The 19,245-nt window shown below is 46.6% G+C and overlaps 3 protein-coding genes and 1 pseudogene across 3 annotated transcripts; 1 reads left to right on the plus strand and 3 right to left on the minus strand.

The window, feature by feature from the left end:
- Window positions 1–1,183: 1,183 nt before the first annotated feature.
- On the minus strand, window positions 1,184–2,535 carry LOC126851905 (uncharacterized; annotated as a pseudogene).
- LOC126851906 (matrix metalloproteinase-14-like) lies at window positions 2,105–3,313 on the minus strand. The gene is made up of 2 exons (XM_050596240.1): window positions 2,643–3,313; window positions 2,105–2,528 (listed from the first exon to the last, which is right to left on the minus strand). Exons 1-2 carry the CDS (start codon window positions 3,311–3,313, stop codon window positions 2,105–2,107), a joined length of 1,095 nt encoding a protein of 364 aa, XP_050452197.1.
- A 694-nt stretch (window positions 3,314–4,007) lies between these two features.
- LOC126851907 (uncharacterized) lies at window positions 4,008–4,622 on the minus strand. Its single transcript, XM_050596241.1, has one exon. The coding sequence runs from the start codon at window positions 4,620–4,622 to the stop codon at window positions 4,008–4,010; it is 615 nt and encodes a 204-aa protein (XP_050452198.1).
- A 4,815-nt stretch (window positions 4,623–9,437) lies between these two features.
- On the plus strand, window positions 9,438–9,794 carry LOC126851908 (uncharacterized). The gene has a single exon (XM_050596242.1). It carries the CDS (start codon window positions 9,438–9,440, stop codon window positions 9,792–9,794), a length of 357 nt encoding a protein of 118 aa, XP_050452199.1.
- The last annotated feature ends 9,451 nt before the right edge of the window (window positions 9,795–19,245 follow it).

A 19,245-nucleotide genomic window follows, 5' to 3' on the forward strand; every position in this document is an offset into this window, starting at 1 on the left:
TTTTTCAAATAATTAAATGCACGAATTTTCGAATTTGTGCTTTATCGAGCATTATTATATTCTTAAATAAAGTAAATAAATTAAAATTTAGTTTCGCCAAATAAATATTAAGTTAAATTAAATATAATGATAAGACTGTGTTATGTTTTCTTTGAAATCGCCTTCATTTGAACTAATTTCCGGCGCAGCAACGTGGATTTATATAAAAACATAATTAGAATAATTCAAGGAATCAAGCGACGCAATAGCGTCGCGACGCCAAGTATTTAAAAAATAACTTTATAGTTTTAACGGTTACCTAAATACAGGGATCGCAACGCTACCAAGTAGCTTATCCGGAATTTTACGTCAAATAAATTTTCGATTAAAATACCTCAGAACTAAAGCCATAATCAAAAATCTAACGGCATTTTTCTTATACAATATGGATGCAAACTTTCGATTGTGAACAGTTTGAATAAGATTGGTGCAATCAATCCTGAGGTACGATTAATTAGTATCAGAATTGTGACATTTTTGTTCTTTTTTGATTTCAGACGTTCACATACGTGTGCTCGCACGTACATATGCAAAGCGATTTTGTCCCTCAAGGAGCATTTACAGCGCTCACGTTTGATTATTCGCTTGAGTGGGTAATTACGCCTTGAGAGATAATATTGTGTATGTGTGTGCATACGTATATGATGTATAATAATGTTATAATCGCGGAAAAAAAGAACATAAAAAAATATCCATTTATCATAGTAGATAGGATAGGCCGATTCTAACTCAGTTTGTTTTAAACGCGGTAGTAAGAGTGAGAGTGACAGCCATATAAAAAAGGGAGATAGAAAGATATCTCAGCAGGGAAGCGTCGGCACGAGGGAAAGCAGGGGGAGTAGGTAGGGTGAGACAGGTATGGGAGTGCGCGGGATGGAGCGCGCTGGTGGGTTTGCCGCGCGGCTTCCCTTCGACCCGCACCTCCCTGGGAGGATCTGGGTTAGAACTCTCGTATTGTTGGAGCTGAGAGCGCGCGACGACGCGCGTGGAGGTCGCGGTTTCAGTATCGAGAGACGAGAGATCGAGTAAAGAGAGTCTTATTTATTTCTTCACGATGCGTTAACGATACAGAGGCATGTTTGGTTTTTGCGATATAATAATGGTACAAAGGCGTATTTAGTAACGAAGCGCGTGGATAGACATATCACGATTCTCCGAAGAACAGAGCCTGTAGCTCGCAGTCTATCAGTTCGTCGCGGTCGAAGCTCTCGCTGTCGCGTATCGTCGCGGGAACGAGCGCGGGGTCGCGAACGCTCGCCGCGACGTCGAGCCAGCTTGTTGTCGGTGTAAGCGGTCAAACAGTTCAAGGACGTAACGAGGCAGTTGACGCAATGTTCTAGGTGCAATATGTATAGAACGGTGTTTTTCGACATAGCCAGTCGAGTCTTGGGCGTCTCGAGACGGAGAATTCGGAGATTGTTCAGTCTGCCGAATCGAAGCGTCAATTGACCGATGTATATCGGCGCCGGGGAACGAGTCTCGTCTCGCTCGTCGGATTGAAAGTACGACGCGAGCGTGGATCGTAGATCGAGCAGCTCCTTCCACATGTTCGGCGTTAGCGAGATCTCCTTGCCGTGATTATCTCCGAGAACGATTTCCACGAACGAGGGTCGACTGACGTTAATGCAGATTTCCAGATGTTTATATCCTGTTTTCGTCAATGAGTAGCGCCTTTCCAAGATTCTGAGAGGTCGCGCGATCGCGTCGTTCGCGCAGTTTCTCGGTGTCCGATCGCGATCTAGCCTAAAAAGTAAACGCGAATAATTAGGGACGGAAGCGATAAGAACGATAAAGGATGTTAGTTCGAGCGTTGTTACTTTCGATACCTTTACCCGTTATCTGTTCGAGCTTTCTTAGAATATCCGGCGTTATCCTCGCGGTTTCGATCGGCGAGTCTCGATCGATCCTCGAAGGAGTGTTGCTGCGGCGGCGGTCCCATCGTCCCGTACATCTTCGTTCAATGTTTCGTTCGCGAGCTTCGTCGTTGGTAATGAGACGCTTAACGGCGGAACGGCCTTTATATATTCGAGTCGAAATCGCCCCTTCTTTTTCGCGCCTTTGTACTCTATTCTTGAAGAGTTTGCAGGAAGTCGCTATCGTCGTCCTCGTCGGATCTATCGGTCGCGACGTTGAGGCGATAGACGCGGCTGAGAAGATCCCGCAATTGCCGCAGTAACCCGTTCGTGGGGCATTCGACGCCGAGAACGCGAAGGTCGAAGGGACCCGCCGAGGTCACGATGTTCGAGAATTCGTTGAACGCGTAGAATTGACGTTTAGCGAAGAAGTACAGATTACCGTCGGTGTATCGGAGGGCCGACGTTATCGCGGATGGTATTCCGGAAAATACGTCTTTTAACGGAACGTGCTTAACGACCGTCATGCAGCATTCGTCGATCTCCGCTACTCTGTCGTCGTCGTAGATAGCGTAGGTTCGTCCCGAGTGCGTGTTTATCGCGGCGTTGATCTTAGCGTCTCGGGGAAATCCGATACTGTGAAGGGATTTAGGCCAACAGGTTTCGATCTAAAACTGGGATATTTCGCGAGATAGATCTTATCGCCCGCGAATAACGCGTGATCGCCCGAGTCTTCGATACGCGGCGAACAGACGCGTGAAGTTTTTCGGGAGAAACGTCGCGTATTCCGTTATCGTCATGGGCCTACCGTAGCGTTTCTCGGTTAGATCGATCGACCATACGTTGCGTCGGTCGGCTATGTACAAACGTCGATTCATTATTAAGGCCGCGTCTATGCGCCGCAAGGCGCAGAGATCGTCGCGCGACGGATTGGTCGTCGCGGGCGCTACGGTGGTGACGGGCGCCGCGGTGATCGCGGGAATCGCGGGGCGATCTCCGTCGTCGCGAGATCCGTACAAATTTTGTATAGCGAGGGTGTCCTCTACGTTTAATTTAACCGGATATTGAAGCTCGTTGTCGGGTATATACGGAAACATGACCGAGTCGTTGCGCATGCTGTGCTGCAGACCTAAGGCGTGGCCGATCTCGTGAGTTAGCGTTAGCAGCAGATGATACTTGTCGGAGAGATTCTTGTTCAGGCGCACGTGCCACGGCTCCTCGTCATCGACGTGCACCTCCGAGGAGAAATCGGCCGCTCCGGTGGGGAAGAACGAGTGAGCGAAGGCCCCGCCTGGACCTTCGAAGACCGCCGGACAGACGTCGCCGTTTTCGACGTTCGCGTAGGTGTGAGTGCCCGTTCGATACGATATCAATATATCGGGACGTAGCGAGTCGCGCGCGAACCTTAACGACGAACTCATCGCCCATAGCGCGAACGCCGCTTCGGTCGTTCGTAAGAGTTCCTCGCTAGCCACTTGAAAATTTTACGTTAGGCGCGTCTTTGGCCACTTTCTCGCGAACGGGCTGTACGCGCGATCGGGTATGTCCGCTAGACCGCATCGCGGTTTGCGCATGAGATTGAGCGTATCGATGTTTAACGCTCCATTATCAGGTAATTGATAATATTCTTGAAACAGCGACAGCGCGCGACGCAGAGACGTTGCGTTCGCGGACGACAGCGATCTCCCGCCGTCCCTCAGAAAACCGTACGTTTGCAGAAAGCGGAGCGCCTCCGCCTTCTCCGGGTCAACCGGCGTCGCGGCGATGAGCGTCGTCGCTAGAACGAGAAGAGCCGTCTTCGCGGCCATCGTTCCACTTTAGTTGATGGTGATTGGCGATCAACCAACAAGCTCGCGTCTTCTCCGCCTTCGTTAACAAGTCCCACGACATCGGCGCGCGGAAAATGTGGTGCGTTAATTCCGCGCCGTTTCTTAGTACGGCTATCTCCTTCGCGACGAATTTTTCGCCGACGATAAAACCTTGAAGGTCGACGAAGATCGGCGAGTCCATCGTCGTCGCGAGTCGAGGTTAAAATGTTCGCTTCTTTAGATTTTCTCTTTTTAAGCGTTTCGTTCTCCCTCTATATTTTTTATTTATAGTTATAACTAGATTATTCTACACGATTCTGCGCACGACGTTGGTGAGCGGATTATACTCGACCACACAATCGTGAATGATAAGACAGTAGGCTGTGGTATTAGAGGGAACGTTTTCTTTGCAATCGAACTCTATACGAACGTCTACGGTGGCGCTCTTGATCGATTCGTTCTGCCGAGAACAATCAATGACTACTATCGGACCGAACGTTTTAAATTTGACTAGATTAAAGAGCGCCTCATCTTTATCGCATCCGTAGTACGTTTTTCGAAACTTCGAATACATGTCGTATAGCACGGCGATTTTACTCTTCTCGAAATTCAGATTCATATCGTCGTAGGGATAAAAATCCGAATTAAGATACAGTTTGACGTTAGTCAGTTTGCAATCGTCGAATATAGAGGAATCCTGAGGCAGAATGTTCTTCCTTCCGGACTGTAGCGCGAAGATAACGTATCGCGGTTTCTCGAGCTGCGTCGCCGCTTTGACCGCCCATGAGTGTTTGGTCGTGCTCTGCAAAAGCGGAAACTCGTAGAGATCCCACGAGCGAAAAGCGACGCTCAGGTATCTTCCGCTATCTAATGTATGCAATAGCGCTAATTTATTAATATCGTTTAACACTACATGAGGCATTCGCCATTGTATCTTCAGTAGAAGAATCTTAGGTTCGTGCGATTCGAGCGATACGAGACAATTGTGATCGTTGCGCGCTCGTATTAAGATGAGTTCGTGTCGCGCGTTAATCACGACGCGCTTGTAATCTTCGCAGAAACCTAGCAACACACTAAGAGGTACGCAGAAGTTAAAATCGTCGACCAAAGACTCTTCGCCGCGAAGTCCCATCCAGTGTTCTGCAATATACTGCTTCTCTCGACCGTCAGCGACGTGTAATTTTTGATCGTGCTCATTATTCCGACGTTTCTGTTTCGATCGATCTCCACTCCATCGAGCTCGTAGCGAATCTCCTCGAACATAAACGCGACGCAATTGTTCACTAGTCTCGCCGAACTCTCCCCCTCCGCATCCGACGATCCCTTCGACTCGATCCCCTTCGACTCCCTTCTACCCTCGACGTAGAGGAAACTTGCGCACGGTAACGTGTACAAATCCTGCTGTTGTATGGGAATTCGTATCTCGTCGCTATATCCAAACGTGGTATTGGCGTAAGGATTGTACGTGTGAGTCTCGATCTTGACGATGCGATCGTCGAAGATCGGTTCTTTGGCGATGCTCAAGATGTCGCTCATTTCGATTCTACAGAGTCGCTCTCGGGACGACGAAACCCAAGGAGCGTAGAAAGGTTGCGTTAGCGACGGTTAATCTTCCGCCTCTCTTCTCCTTGCTTCTCTTTGCGTCTAGGGGCGACGCTACGGCGACGACGTTTCTCGCGTTCGACTCGTTCACGACGAGCATCGCGCGTCTCTCTCTATCTTCTTCGTCGAATGTGCAGACGAATCGTTATCTCCTCCCCTCGAAAATCGATCGACTTTCCGTCCTGGTCGACGACGCGCACGGTTATATCGGTAACGATCCGCGCGATGATCGGGAGGTAAATGATTCGCGCGGGGATCTCCGACACTTTATATCCAGGCGGAACGTTTGGCGCGAACTCGTGTATGGTGTGCGCGGATTTGTCATTGTGATACGCCCCTATCGTGACGTTGCATTCTACGCGAATAACGTTAACGGCCATAATATTTACTGGTTTATCGGAAGCGTACCATTTATTCGGTTTTAATACGCGAGACGAGAAGCCCAAAAGCGAACCGATATTATTGGGTTTAATAAAATTTATCCGATACGCGCATTTGATCTCGCTTCTCATAGTGTTATCGTTTTCGCGAAGCGTTATAGCGCGTTCGCTCTTCTCGCCCTTCTCGTCGTCGAAGAGATCGTCATCGAGGTCGTCGACGTCGTATATATAATCGTCGTTCTCGTCTCTCGTCTCCGATTTCTCCTTGCTCTCGCTCCGTTTTCGCTCCGTCTCGCTCGTCTCGCTCCTTCTCGCTCTCGTCTCGCTCCCGCTTCTTCGTTTGCCGTTTGCGACGAATCGCCGCTCTCAGATACGCGTCTATAGCGTTTAACTCATAAGATCCGACGGGAATCGCGATAACCTCGTCGTTATTGTCGAAGTAAAATTTATTGTTCGCGAAATTTACATTCGGTATCGTGTTGTAAGTCTCGAAATTAGTGAGACCTAACTCGTAATCGCCATCGTTCAGATCTAGAGGCGGAAAATAGCTCGCCGTGAGAACGCTGCTTCGTCCGGATAGCGTGAGAGTCAGCGACATGATTGGCGGACGATCCGACGTTACGGCCAAATTTTTTTCCAATCGACCTCTCGGAGAAATCTCAAGCACAATTGGCCGCAAATGCTCTGATCGCTCGTCTGTTGAGAGTTACGATTGTATCGAATAGACGCGTCGAGTCCGAGATAACGTTCGAGTTCGCGCGGCGAAGATTGCCGAAACTGTCGTAATAGATCGCGTCGTCGCCCCTCTTCGCGTACACCCAATGAGTGCCTGGCCTCGACGAGTCGTCCAAATTAACGATACCGCTCTCGCTACGGCGCGCTCTTGTCGGAAGAGCGTTGCGCATAAACACGCCCCTGAAATGAGGCACGCGCGAGAATATCGCGGCGCGATTTAACTGTTCGTCCGTCGTCGCGCCGACGGATGGGAGATTCCCTAGCGTTTCGCGCGAAGTTTTTTTTTAACGATTCCTCTTCTTCTCGTTGAAGACGCACCGCTTCCACGTTTGTAAGGCGCGAGGTATAAACCGCGACCTTCCATCGCGCGATTGTTGCGCTGCAGCTCCTCCAATCGCCGTCGCGTCGCCTTGCCATCGTTCACCGCTCTCGCGATTCCCGCCGCTCCTCCAGCCAAAGAACCGAGAACTCCCAGTAACGGCAACAGGGGTAAGAAGCCGCCGCGTTTCGCCGCGGGAAGCGTTCGTTTTCTCGCAGCGATCGTCCTCCTCCTCCCGCTCTTCTTTCTCTTGACTCTCGCGGACGCACCCATTCCAAACTTCGTCTTCGTTCTCATAGTCGCCCATATGGTCGTCGCGGCGGCTCTTTCGCCCAAGATCGTGTCGCTCGCCGCGCCGCGCTCGCGCGCTCTCTCGGCGAGCGCTCGATCGGCGATGTGTCAATCGGCGAGGTCGCCGCTTCGAATACGCGATGTCGTGCTCGCGGCAGGCCGCGTCCAACAGATTGACGCCTCGATCGCCTCGCGCGAGTTGTAACGGTCGGTTTTTTCCCGAGCGCTGGTGCTGGATAACTCGGCCGGGATCAGGGCTCGGAAGGGTATAGCAAGTATCGTAGCCGGGTGTACAATAAATAAATGTGTTTATTTACGTATGAGAATATGTACAATGTGTGAGTGAGTGTGCATACATATATACAAGTGCGTAAGTATGGAATGAGCGTCGGATGCGTGTGCGCGGTATAGCGTCTGAATGTGCGTATAACTGACGTATGGTTGCGAGTGTATACAGAGTGTGTCGTATGTGTATATAATATGTAGCGTATGAATGTGTGCGTAGGTGACGTATGGTTGTGAGTGTATACAATGTGTGTCCGTATGTGTATATAATATATAGCGTATGAATGTGTGCGTAGGTGACGTATGGTTGTGAGTGTATACAATGTGTGTCGGATGTGTATTTAATATATCGTATGGATGCGTGTATATGGCGGATGACCGGGAGTGACGCGCGGGTGCGTGTCCGTCGGTCAGGCGGAACGGCGGATGCACGGCGGTGGTGCGATTTCGGTGCGTGATGCGCTCGAGTGCACGCGGTAGGGCACTCGTGAGCGGCGCGATCGGACGCGGGAAATCGAGCGGTCGCGTGCGATTATCGATACCCGGCGTCGATGGGTGGTAGCACCTGTCGGCCGGGTAATTGTAATGGCGCGCGGTAATGCCTACGCGAGGGGCGGGAGCCTCGCGTCTTGGCGAATCGCGTATTGCCAAATTCGGTGCGTAGGGCGGTCTCACGGCCCTACGCGCGCGGATTCCGTCGCCGTATTAATGGCGAGTCTCTGGCGGCTTTATGCCGGCGCGCGAAATACTTCGCGATATTTGTTCCGGATTTGCAAGGATAGGTTGCAGCGGATCAGGAGCGTTCGGCAGACGGGAATATCCGTCGGTGGCGGGTAATTTCCCACCGCTTGAGTAGTTACCGGACGTTCGGTATTTTGCTCGGAGCGCTTACTTTTGGCGAGATGCTGGGAAAGCCCAGCAGAGGCGGAGTACTCCCAACCTCGATCTGGCTCGTAAGCGTCTAGGTATCTGGATTTCTCTGAGCGTCTTGCCGACTTCAGAGCACGGATGAGATTCTCTCTTTTAGCCGGTGGAGCGTCTTTTTATACCCGGCGTCGGCGGTATCGCGTCGGCGCGATAATTGTTTTCCAACAATTCGGTTGAGCCCGACCGCGGCTCGGGAAGTTTCGGAAACGGTCGGAGCGGTTTCCCGAGCGCGCGAGCCGAGCTCCGGTGTGCCGACCCGGTTATAAAAGTAAATATTATTACATATTTATTTTTTCGCTCACCGCTTTAAAATATAATAGGGCGCGTAGCGCCTTCGCTCAGATGGTCCCTTGACTGGTGAGCGTGGGACGGCGGTCGGTTTGCGGCGTCCGGCGCAAAACGTTACAGAAACTGAACGAGAGATCGCAGATCGTGGCTCATTCCGTAGAGAGGATACAGAAGTTGGAAGAATCGATGTCGCGATTAGCGAAAGAATCGAACGAGTTGAACAAACGTATAAAGGATTCGGAGAAAATCGCGAGCTGATCCTCCGATAAGGCGAGCTCGATAACGTCTCAAAACGCGAGAGAACGACCGTGAAGAGACGTTACTTCGATAAGGATAGGATGAGCCCCGAAAAACGAAGACTAGTGGAGGAGTTGCACGCGCCCACGAGAAGAAATTTCCCGCGTCGCCGCGTCGCGGTGCGCGGGTACGACGACCTGTGGCAGGCGGATGTGGTCGAAATGCGCCCTTACGCGAGACTCAACAAAGGCCACGACTACATACTCACCGTTATCGACGCGTTGAGCAAGCACGCGTGGACCGTACCGCTCAAAAGCAAGAGCGCCGGCGAGGTCGCCCGAGCGTTATCTAAGATAACGCGAGAATCTAAACGGTGTCCGAAAAATCTGCAGACCGACAAAGGAAAAGAATTCTACAACGCCGAGGTGCGAAAGTTCGCGGAGAAGCACGGGGTGAATCATTACTCGACGTACTCGGTGATGAAAGCGTCGATCGTCGAGAGATTCAATCGCACGCTTAAGAACTCCATGTGGAAGTATTTCACGTTAAACGGAACGTACAAGTGGATCGACGCGCTACCTCGCCTCGTGAAAGAGTACAACGCGCGAAAGCATCGCATTATCGGCGCGAGACCCGTCGACGTGACCCCGCGATCGCCGATAAACTTTTAAACATGGTATACAGCAATATAAAGATAGCCGCTCCCGCGAAATTTAAACTGGACGATCCGGTACGCGTCAGCAAATTTAAGACGATCTTCGAGAAAGGTTTCACGCTCAATTGGACCACCGAAATATTTCGAATAACCAAAGTGCAACGGACTAATCCCGTAACGTATCTATTGAAGGATTCGCGCAACGAACCGATCGCCGGAGAATTCTACAAACACGAGTTGCTGCGCGTCTCCGATCCCGACGTTTATCTCGTGGAGAAGGTGCTACGCCGAAAGGGCGACGAGGTTTACGTGAAATGGTTGGGAATGGACGAGACTCATAATTCCTGGATAAATAAAACAGCCGTGTTACGATAAAAAATATATTTTTTAAAGATGTATTAATAAAATAAATTTTATTTTATTTATTAATATAATAAATTATATTTTACAAATTGCATTTTTATAAAACTATTTTATAAACTATTTTATAAACTTTTACAATATAATCTAATAAAATTTTATCGACTAAAAATTATTACAGCGGTATTTCGTAATACCCCACGGTAGAGTATTCGTCGTTCCTGGTATAATGTACCGCTTATCGTCATACGGACTAAGCGCGATCCTCGATTCTAATACCGTGTACACCTCATGTATTTTGGATCTTAAACACGACTGTTCGCGCGTCATCTCGATATCTCGTCGCAGACAGCGCGCGTAATCGTCGAAGGTTATCGTTCTAGCGACGACGGCCCTCTTCACGCCTTTAACCTTTTTCGTCTTGCCCCTACCGTCTACTCGTAGCGCGTACATTTTCGCTCTAAGTCTAATGAATTTCGTCATAATCGAGCCATTGTTTTCGTCCTTCATTAAACCCGGCACTTTCTTATTAACGAGAGGTATACCGTACGCATTGTCCACCGTGTAGTCGCTCGTATCGAATCTATCGATATCGCGCTTTATATCCTCGTAAATATCCTCGCACTCGACACGGTAAATAAGACTATCCGTGTCGGTGTACATTATTCCACACTTGTCTCGATACAATGGTAACATATATTCGTAATGAAATTCGTACAAACGAATCTTCGATATATAGAGAATACACATGCCTACGTAGATCGGCTTGCGAAATTTAATCTCGAGTTTGCGCAATTCCACGGCCACTAGATCCTCCGCGAAAACGCTCCTATTGTGAAAATTAGGCTTAGCGATCATCGTTTCCGCACCGAATCGCCCGTCCTATCGAGTCACTAGTCGAACGTCCAAGTGATTACGCACGTTTTCCATAGTTTTACCGAACACGGTTATTCATCAATTTGTACAGATTTTTCTCGAACTCGTTTAATGCGCAATCGCGTGTTCAGCTCGATGTATCTGCGTAACCACGGGGACTGCGCGAATCATAATATTCTATGTATCCTCGTAACGCGTAATCCGTGTCTAACGCATTGTTGCAAGTTGCGATAATGCGTCACGTAACGACGCTTATCGCGCAGCGTGGCGAGGAGTTTGTCCCGCCGTTTTCCGGGCGGCTTATCGCGCATCGGGTAAAATGGAAGGTCGGCGTGAGAGTCGTGAAGGCCGGGCGGATACGCAAGGTCGACTTCTGCAATATAACCGATAGGCGAATCTGGCATCACGGACATTAAATCGATACTCGTAACGTCCTCGACCCATCGAAAATCCTCGTAAGGTAGCGACTGACACATCGCCCATCCGTACAAATTATTCACGTCGAAGTACATAAGATACGACGACGGTTCCGAAGGATTATACGATTGTACGTATGTTATATTGTTATTAGCGCGCGCGTATCTATTGGAACATTGACTCAGTCCGCCGCGTACTCCGCGTTCCACGAACATCACCATATCGATATCGGTTAATAGCTCGAATCGAACGCCCGTGTACCTTAACATAGCGTCCCACGTGTATCCGGGTAACGTGTAATAATGTGCGGGATCCAAATCGTAACTTCTCACACACGCGTCGCGAAAATTTTCAAAGACATCGGCTAATAAAAGAACATTGGATTTTAAATACAAATCGCTATATTCGCCTAGCATCTCGATACGAACTCGCTCCCAGATTTCCGTCGCGCGCTCGTTATCGCTATCGGACACGGTATCGCCGGTCAGCGAACTGTAGAACGGCTCGCGCGGCGGCAGACGAGTCTCGCGCAACTTATCGATATCGTCGACGTACTCGTACGGAAATACGCCTTTTCTCGCGATAAGTTCGAAATCGGCGTCGTCGAGATCGGGAAATTCCGACCGCGCGATATTTAATTCGTTTTGTCGAGATAAGATGCCAATTTTTCGAGACTCGCGTTTAGAAACTTAAAGAATCCACGAAACGCAGTTTCACGCGTCTTTCCCCTCGTCCGATGCTTCGTCGACGCTCTTCGTAAAGGAAACGTACGATTCCTTCGTTAGAGGTAACAGCTCTACGCTCCCGGGAAAAGCATTAGCTACGTCTCTAACGATAAAATGCGCGTCGTAGCCCGATAAATTGTGAAAGAATACAGAAATGACGTAAGTCTCCTTATAATTTAAATTGCAACTAGAATGCGCCGGACCTCTGTACCGCCCGGTCAGATGACAGTGATTGCGAGCGTCCTTCGACTCGAACGGTCTCTCGCACACGTGACAGCTCGTCGCGTCGCGAAATCTCTCCCGCTCGTCCGCCGTGAGAGGCGCCATAGGCGCGACCGTGTTCAGAATATCCCTCGCGCGAAAAGCTAAATCTCGCAATTCCCGAACAAATCACGATACGCAACTCTCGCCGCGATACGCCCTGTACATATATTTAGCGTCGTCGAACGCGCACCGCGCGTAATATCCCACACTGTGAGCCTTATGACGCTGAACGATCGACGTGTTCGGTGTTCTCCTCTCCTTTTCCCTCTCCAGCGCGCATTCTAAGTCGGCGTACACTACGAACGGAACTCGCTCCTTTCTCTCGTAATTGCTAAAATTTAACGACTTGTCCTCCTCGGTCGGTAGAACGATAGCGCACTCGTTCATTCTCTCGCAGTCCTCGCTGTGAGCCGACAACTTATCACTCGTTCGAAACTAGTGCATGCATCTACGAAACGATGTTAATTATTACACAGAGCGTATTATTAATGAATTAACAAATTTTTCTAGCTAGTACTCACCGATCGCATATATGCGCCTTGTGTCCTCGGACGCTCAATTGGGAGCCGACGAGACGAGACAGATTCTTGATCCACGCGAAGTGCGTCGCGTTATCTCGTCGCGTCGTATCGCTAAGATACAATAGATTGACGTGTCTCTCCCTCTTGCTAACGGCGAGACGCAGAGGAACGACGTCTCCTCCCTTATCCCTCTTATCCCGAACGGTATACACGTTGATATATACACACTGGATATATCGTTGAGTCGCTCGAACTTAGCAATTCCGTTTAAACTCATAGGAAACTCGACATCCTCCAGATTCAACACAGTGGTATAATGAGGGTACCGCGAATTTCTCTCCGCGTTCCTCTCGACCGGGTACAGAGCGGCGACCACCCACCACGCGAAACACGCGTCGTCCACAGATCTCAGATTAATTACCGCTTTTTTCAGTTTAATCTTTCGCGGTATCTCGACGTAACATCCCGCGCGCATAGGATTATATCTGTTCACGTTCACCGTCAAATTCGCGACAGCGCCCATCCGCTGTCGCGCTCCTGAAACTCCTCCAGCGAAGCTAGAATCGCGTCGATCACGCGACTCTCGTAAATCGGACGTGGGTAGAAGCGGACAATTCTTCGTAGCGACAGTCTTAACGGCGATCTTGTCGCCCGAGACAAACTCGCCATTGAAGGCGGTATTGACCTTGACGCTGCCGCATCTGCCCATAGCATCGCGCACTCGATCGAGCACCGTATCTCCGGCGTCCTCGAGAAACCGCGAGGGTTCGATGTAATCGAGATTAACAACGGCGCCAGTTAAAACGCGCCTAGCGAAAGCCTTGTCGATCTCGGACCACGAGAATCCTTCGCGTCTCTCGCCGCCGCCTCCCGAACGCTCGAAACGCCGACGCAGATCGTCCCTCGCGCCCGTCAATCGAACGATTCGAGCGATCAAGGAATTGATCGTCCCGGTGGATCTTCCTCGACGTCCCTCTCGACATCTCTCCCTCAGAGACTCGAGACGCTCGTCGCACCGTCGCGCCCACGCGAGATACTCGTCCGCCGTCGCGACGCTTCGCGCGCTATCGAGAATATCCTTTTCTTCCATTCCTCAATATATAAAACTTTTTACTAATAAATTGCATTCTCAACATCCGTATACCCTCGATACTATTAATTCGAACATCGACCACTCTTTCGGCTAGTCTCGTCAAAGCGCTCGATACGTATTTCGTCTTTAAAAATATCTCGCGCTCCTCCGTTATCTCTAGATTCGTTATCTCTAGATTCGTTATCTCTAGATTCGTTATTCGTCGTTCAATGCGCGCAAAATCTTTTTGTTAATAAACCACGTATCCTCCTCGATGTAAAACAAGGCTCTCGTATCGCAACCGCTGCACCAGTGACTCGACACGTCGAAGATCTCGTCGATAAGACAGCTCGATCGCACCACCTCGTTGATCGCTACCTCGCTCACGTGCGTCGATACGCTTCTGACGTAGCTCGGACGGCCCGCGCAATCCTCGCAATATCTCTCCTCCTCCTCGACGTATCTTCCGTTGTCGAACAAACAACCGAATCGATAATAGCAATGCACGACGTGATTCGTCTCCCGCGCGAATTTCGGAACGCCGTAACGCGGCTTCCAGTTTCGATAAAGCAGATAACGATCCGCCCCGACGTCCGCGAACGGTTCGTCGAATCGCGCGTCGCTCGCCTCTCGCGCGAGTTTCTCCTCGAAATCGATCTCCTGCGCGTAATACAAACGATCCTCTATATAACTTTTACGCAGTTCCTCCTTCAAACAGATAGACGGGTATCTCTAATACCCGTATATTCTCGACGCTCTTAATTCGAGAATTGACCACTCTTCCGGCTAATCTAGTCAGAGCGCTAACTCGTTTTATCGCGTCCCTCGTGTAAAAATCTAGATAACTACGTACGCGCTTCATCGCAACGTTCCGGAAAAATACTCTCGAACTACTACCTACGAATCGCGACGTCCCTTTATAACGACGAAAAGAAGCGCGTCTCGGTTAACCGCGCCGGATACCCTATCTCAGTCCCCGAACGCTCTTCGCTCGCCGGAAAAAATATTTCCTCTCGAATTCCGCGGCTCCTCTAATCGCGAAACGAACCGTTATCTCCGTTCTTTAAAACTCGTTGGACGCCGCGACACCTATTAATACATCGCGCGCTCCTCGCTCGCCGGAAATAACATTTCCTCCAATAGATCGCGCGCTCTAAGCCGCGCCGATACCGAAACCGCGACCTCGTCCTCCACGCGCGTCGTCGCGCAGCTCCAATAACACGAGAATTCTAACCCAGATCCTCCCAGGGAGGTGCGGGTCGAGAGGAAGCCGCGCGGCAAACCGACCAGCGCGCTTCACCCCGCGCACTCCCATACCCGTCTTACCCTACCTACTCCCTCTGCTTTCCCCCGTGCCGACGCTTCCCTGCTGTGATATTTTTCTATCTCCCTTCTTTATATGGCTGTCACTCTCACTCTTACTACCAGGTCTTAAAACAAACTGAGTTAGAATCGGCCTAACCTATCTACTTATCATTATATTATAACCACTATCATATATCAAAAAATATATTTGATACACATTAGTGTGACTTCACTCGTGTTGTTTGACAGTTTGACAGTTTATGTCGTTTAACAGTTGAACAGTAAAAGAAAATAAAGGTAAAGAAAATAAAGTTAAATGTATTTAGAAGAAAAGGGTAAGAAAGAAAGATGAATAAAGAAAGGTATATATACATATACCATTATATCCCAGGTAGCACTAGTTATGGTAATTATATTGATATGTGATATGCGGTAATTATACCATAAGTAAAGGGATCAATATATGTAAAGATATTTAAACACAAATAGAAGGATGAAAATAAAAAGTAGGCAATGAAAAATAAAATTAATATTGCTTTATTAATAATTGCTGCGTTTGCGATTTCATCCTAGAGCATGGAAATTTCATATCTATATGTATAATGACATCGATAGAATCCTATTCTATTGCCTGTCGTAACAAAGGATTGCCTGGGCGTATGATAAGGAGAACCTCATTAATGCCGTTGAGAATACATTTGAACCGAGTAGCGCGAACGCATATGCGCTTCTGGGGACTTGATTGGAGAAAACTATGACATGAGTTGCGTAACAGTGCAATAGCACAGTATACACTGTGACAATAGCGGGAAAACGAGAAATGTAACACGTGCGCAATAAGTGATTCTGAAGCCGGTCGAAGTTTTGTGTATCTGGCGTGTCTCTTATAAAATAAAGAGAAAATAATATATTAGCAAAAGGGTAAATATTGTACACACTTCTTTTTCAAACTTATTTCTTTTTCTTACATGTGCAATATACGATTATTAATAGGATCAAATTCTTCGTCAATTATTAAGGATTTGCTTTTTGTTTTGAGATTATAACCGGCGAGAATTTGCTTTCACATTGTGCCTTTACATATAAAACTGATATGTACAAATTTGTTTCTATATAAATTGCAGGATTTTATTATTATCATTTTTGTGGGTGAAAAAGTTAGATACATATATTAATGCACAAATTGTGATATTGAAGCCTAACCTACAATCCCAGATAGCACACAGAATTCCTATGAACTTCCACTGGACGTTCGAGTTCGGACATTGGGATGTTTGAATGAAGTCCGACGGACATCTACTGGACATTCGTTATTCACAACCTTGGATGTCCGTATAATATCCGAAGAAGGACCTAAAATAGACATCATTTCTAATGCCTTTTACTATTCATAATTATTGTTGAAATAAGTATTTAAAAATTTATAAAGGAGAGATTTATAAGCTATAATAAATTTAAAATGCAGAATTAATTAATATATTATTAATAAAATATTTGATATATCGTTATTATAACAATTATTATAACACTTTAAATTAGAATTTAAACATAGTTAATCACAGTAATCAAATTGTACACAAAATATAATCACAGTTTAAACATATATTTATATTAGATTATATAGACACAGACGAAATTTGAAACATTATGTATAACTAAAAAATTTGTATATTTCTAATTATTTATTGTAATATTGCACATAATCTCATTCAGAATAATGTTTCAAATTTCATGTATTTATAATCTATTACATAAAAAATAATAATTGCAAAATAAAATAAATGCAGAAAAAGAATATCAATACATATCATTAACTTTAAATTTAACATTAAAAATAATCAGTATTTTGTAGAAATAAAATAATATAAAGCTTTAGAAGGTATACATTAAAAAAATAATAAATACGTATATATTCCCAACGTAAAGAATTATTAGATGTCATTTTCACGCATTTCAAGTCTTTTTTTCCGCATCACATCGTTTTTTAGCCTTCTTCAACCATTTTTGTATTGCCTTTTCCAATTCCAGTTTTGTATAAAAATTATTAGAATATGTAGCACCTGCAGCTGTAACAGAAGCACTTTATATACTTGCAAAGATTGATTTATTTTTTCAATGAATAATTTTAATATTGAAAACTAAATGAAATGTAAATATATATATATATATATATATATATATATATATATGCACATTTGATGTATATATTGATAATGATGATTATATATATATATATATATATATATATATATATATATGTGTACACATTTGATGTATATATTGATAATGATGATATATATATATATATATATATATATATATATATATATATTATTTTAATGAAATGTGTATATGCAGAGTGTCCAAAAATTTGCGCAACACCCTTTAAGGAAAGGTAGAGAGGGTTATTCTGAACAGAAAAGTCCTGTACCCCTTTTTTATAACGCTTAATAAAAGAGTTATTATTGAGTGAAGTCGGGCCTATCATCGCCGATCTTCAGCAGGGCGCATGTCAGTGAGCCGTCATAAACATCTGAGCGCTTACGCACATTATCAGGCTCGCGACTCACCGACTGTGCGTCCAGCTAAAGATCGGCAATGATAGGCTAGAATTCATTCAATAATAACTCTTTTATTAAGCGTTATAGAAAAAAATGATACAGGACTTTTCTGTTCAAAATAACACCTCTACCTTTCCTTAAAGGGTGTTGCGCGAATTTTCGGACACCCTGTATATACACATTTATTTTGCTTTCAATATTAAAATTATACATATATATATATATATATATATATATATATATATATATATATAGGACTTCTGTTTCCGGTGTCAGGTAGTGTGCTGCGAGATGGTTGACGTGTGTGCTTCCCAGGTTATAGAGAGATAAAGTGAGGAGTGAGTGCGTTGGTGTGGAAGCGTGAGTGTGAGAGAGCGTGGAGAGATAAAGGGTGAAAGTGAAGGCAAGGCGTAAAGGCGAATATAAGGTTGTAAAGCGAGGTGTGGGGCAGTGACAGTTAGGCCATAGAGTATAGGTAGCAGAGAGCGTAGAGGTTAGTGGATAGTGACGGGAGTCTGCACAGAGGGCACGGGAAAACAAGATGGCGCAGTTTGCCATGAAAGAAGGAAAGGAAAGAGAGGTGGCAATGGAAATGGAATGAAAGAAGAAGAAGAGAAGCCGATATTGGGGAAGGATGGAAAGATGGAGTAGGAATGGAGAAAATGGATGAAAGAAGGAGGATAGAATGGAATGGAATGGAAGGAAGATGGAATGAGGAGTGGTGAGTGGAGAGAAGAAAGGGAAGTGAGGAGAGTGAAAAGATGGAAGGAAAAAGAGAAGAGAAAGAGTGTATTGAAGGGTTAGGGGAAAATAGAAAGGATAGGAAAATCGTGAAATGGGATGGAAGGGAGTAGGAAGGAAGGAAGGAATGAAGGGGAATAGAGAAAGGAATGGAAAGGAAGAGGAAGGGAGAGAAGAAGAAATGCAATGGAGAAGAGAGTGGAAGAAGGGAAATGGAGGTGGAGGAATGGATAGCATGAAATGGAAGGAGTAGGAGGGAATGGAATGGAAGGAAGGATATGGAAGGAAGAGGAAGGAAAGGAAGGAATGGAAGATTGGACGGAAGGAAAGGAAATGGAGGAAGGAGATGAAAGGAGGAAAGAAAAGGAAAGGAAGGTTGGATAGGGATGGAAGACAAGAATAGATGAGAATGGTGGAGGTGGATGAGGAGGAAGAAGAAGGATCGAAATGGAAAGGGGGAAGGGAAGAAAAGGATGGAGGTAGTGAATGGATAAGAAATAAAGGAAGAGATGGAGAGAGTGGAGGAGTGGAATGAGAGGATAGGAATGGATTGGACAGACAGATGGAAGAGGAAATGGAAGAGATGGGAAGGATAGTGGAGGGAAGAATAGAAGGATAAGGAAGGAAGGAAGAGGAAGAAGGAAGAGATGGAATGGAAGGTAAAGATGGAGAAATGGAGATAGAGAAGGAAGGAATGGAATGGAGGAAAGGAAGGAAATGGAATGGATGGAAGGAACAGGAATGAAAGGGGGGAGTAAAGGAAGAGGAAGGAAGGAAGGGAATGGAAGAATCGAAGGACAAAGAATAATGGAGGGAAAGGAGTGGAAATAGAAAATGGTGGACAATGGATGAATGGATGGAATGAAGGGAGATGGAGAGAATGGACATGGATGGAATGGAAGGAATGGAATGGAGGGGAGAAGGAATGGACAGGAATAGAGTGGAAGAAAGATGGAAGGAAATGGAAGGAAAGGATGAAATGGA

The sequence above is a fragment of the Cataglyphis hispanica genome, chromosome 9, assembly GCF_021464435.1.
Source record: "Cataglyphis hispanica isolate Lineage 1 chromosome 9, ULB_Chis1_1.0, whole genome shotgun sequence".
NCBI classification, from domain to species: Eukaryota; Metazoa; Arthropoda; class Insecta; order Hymenoptera; family Formicidae; genus Cataglyphis; species Cataglyphis hispanica.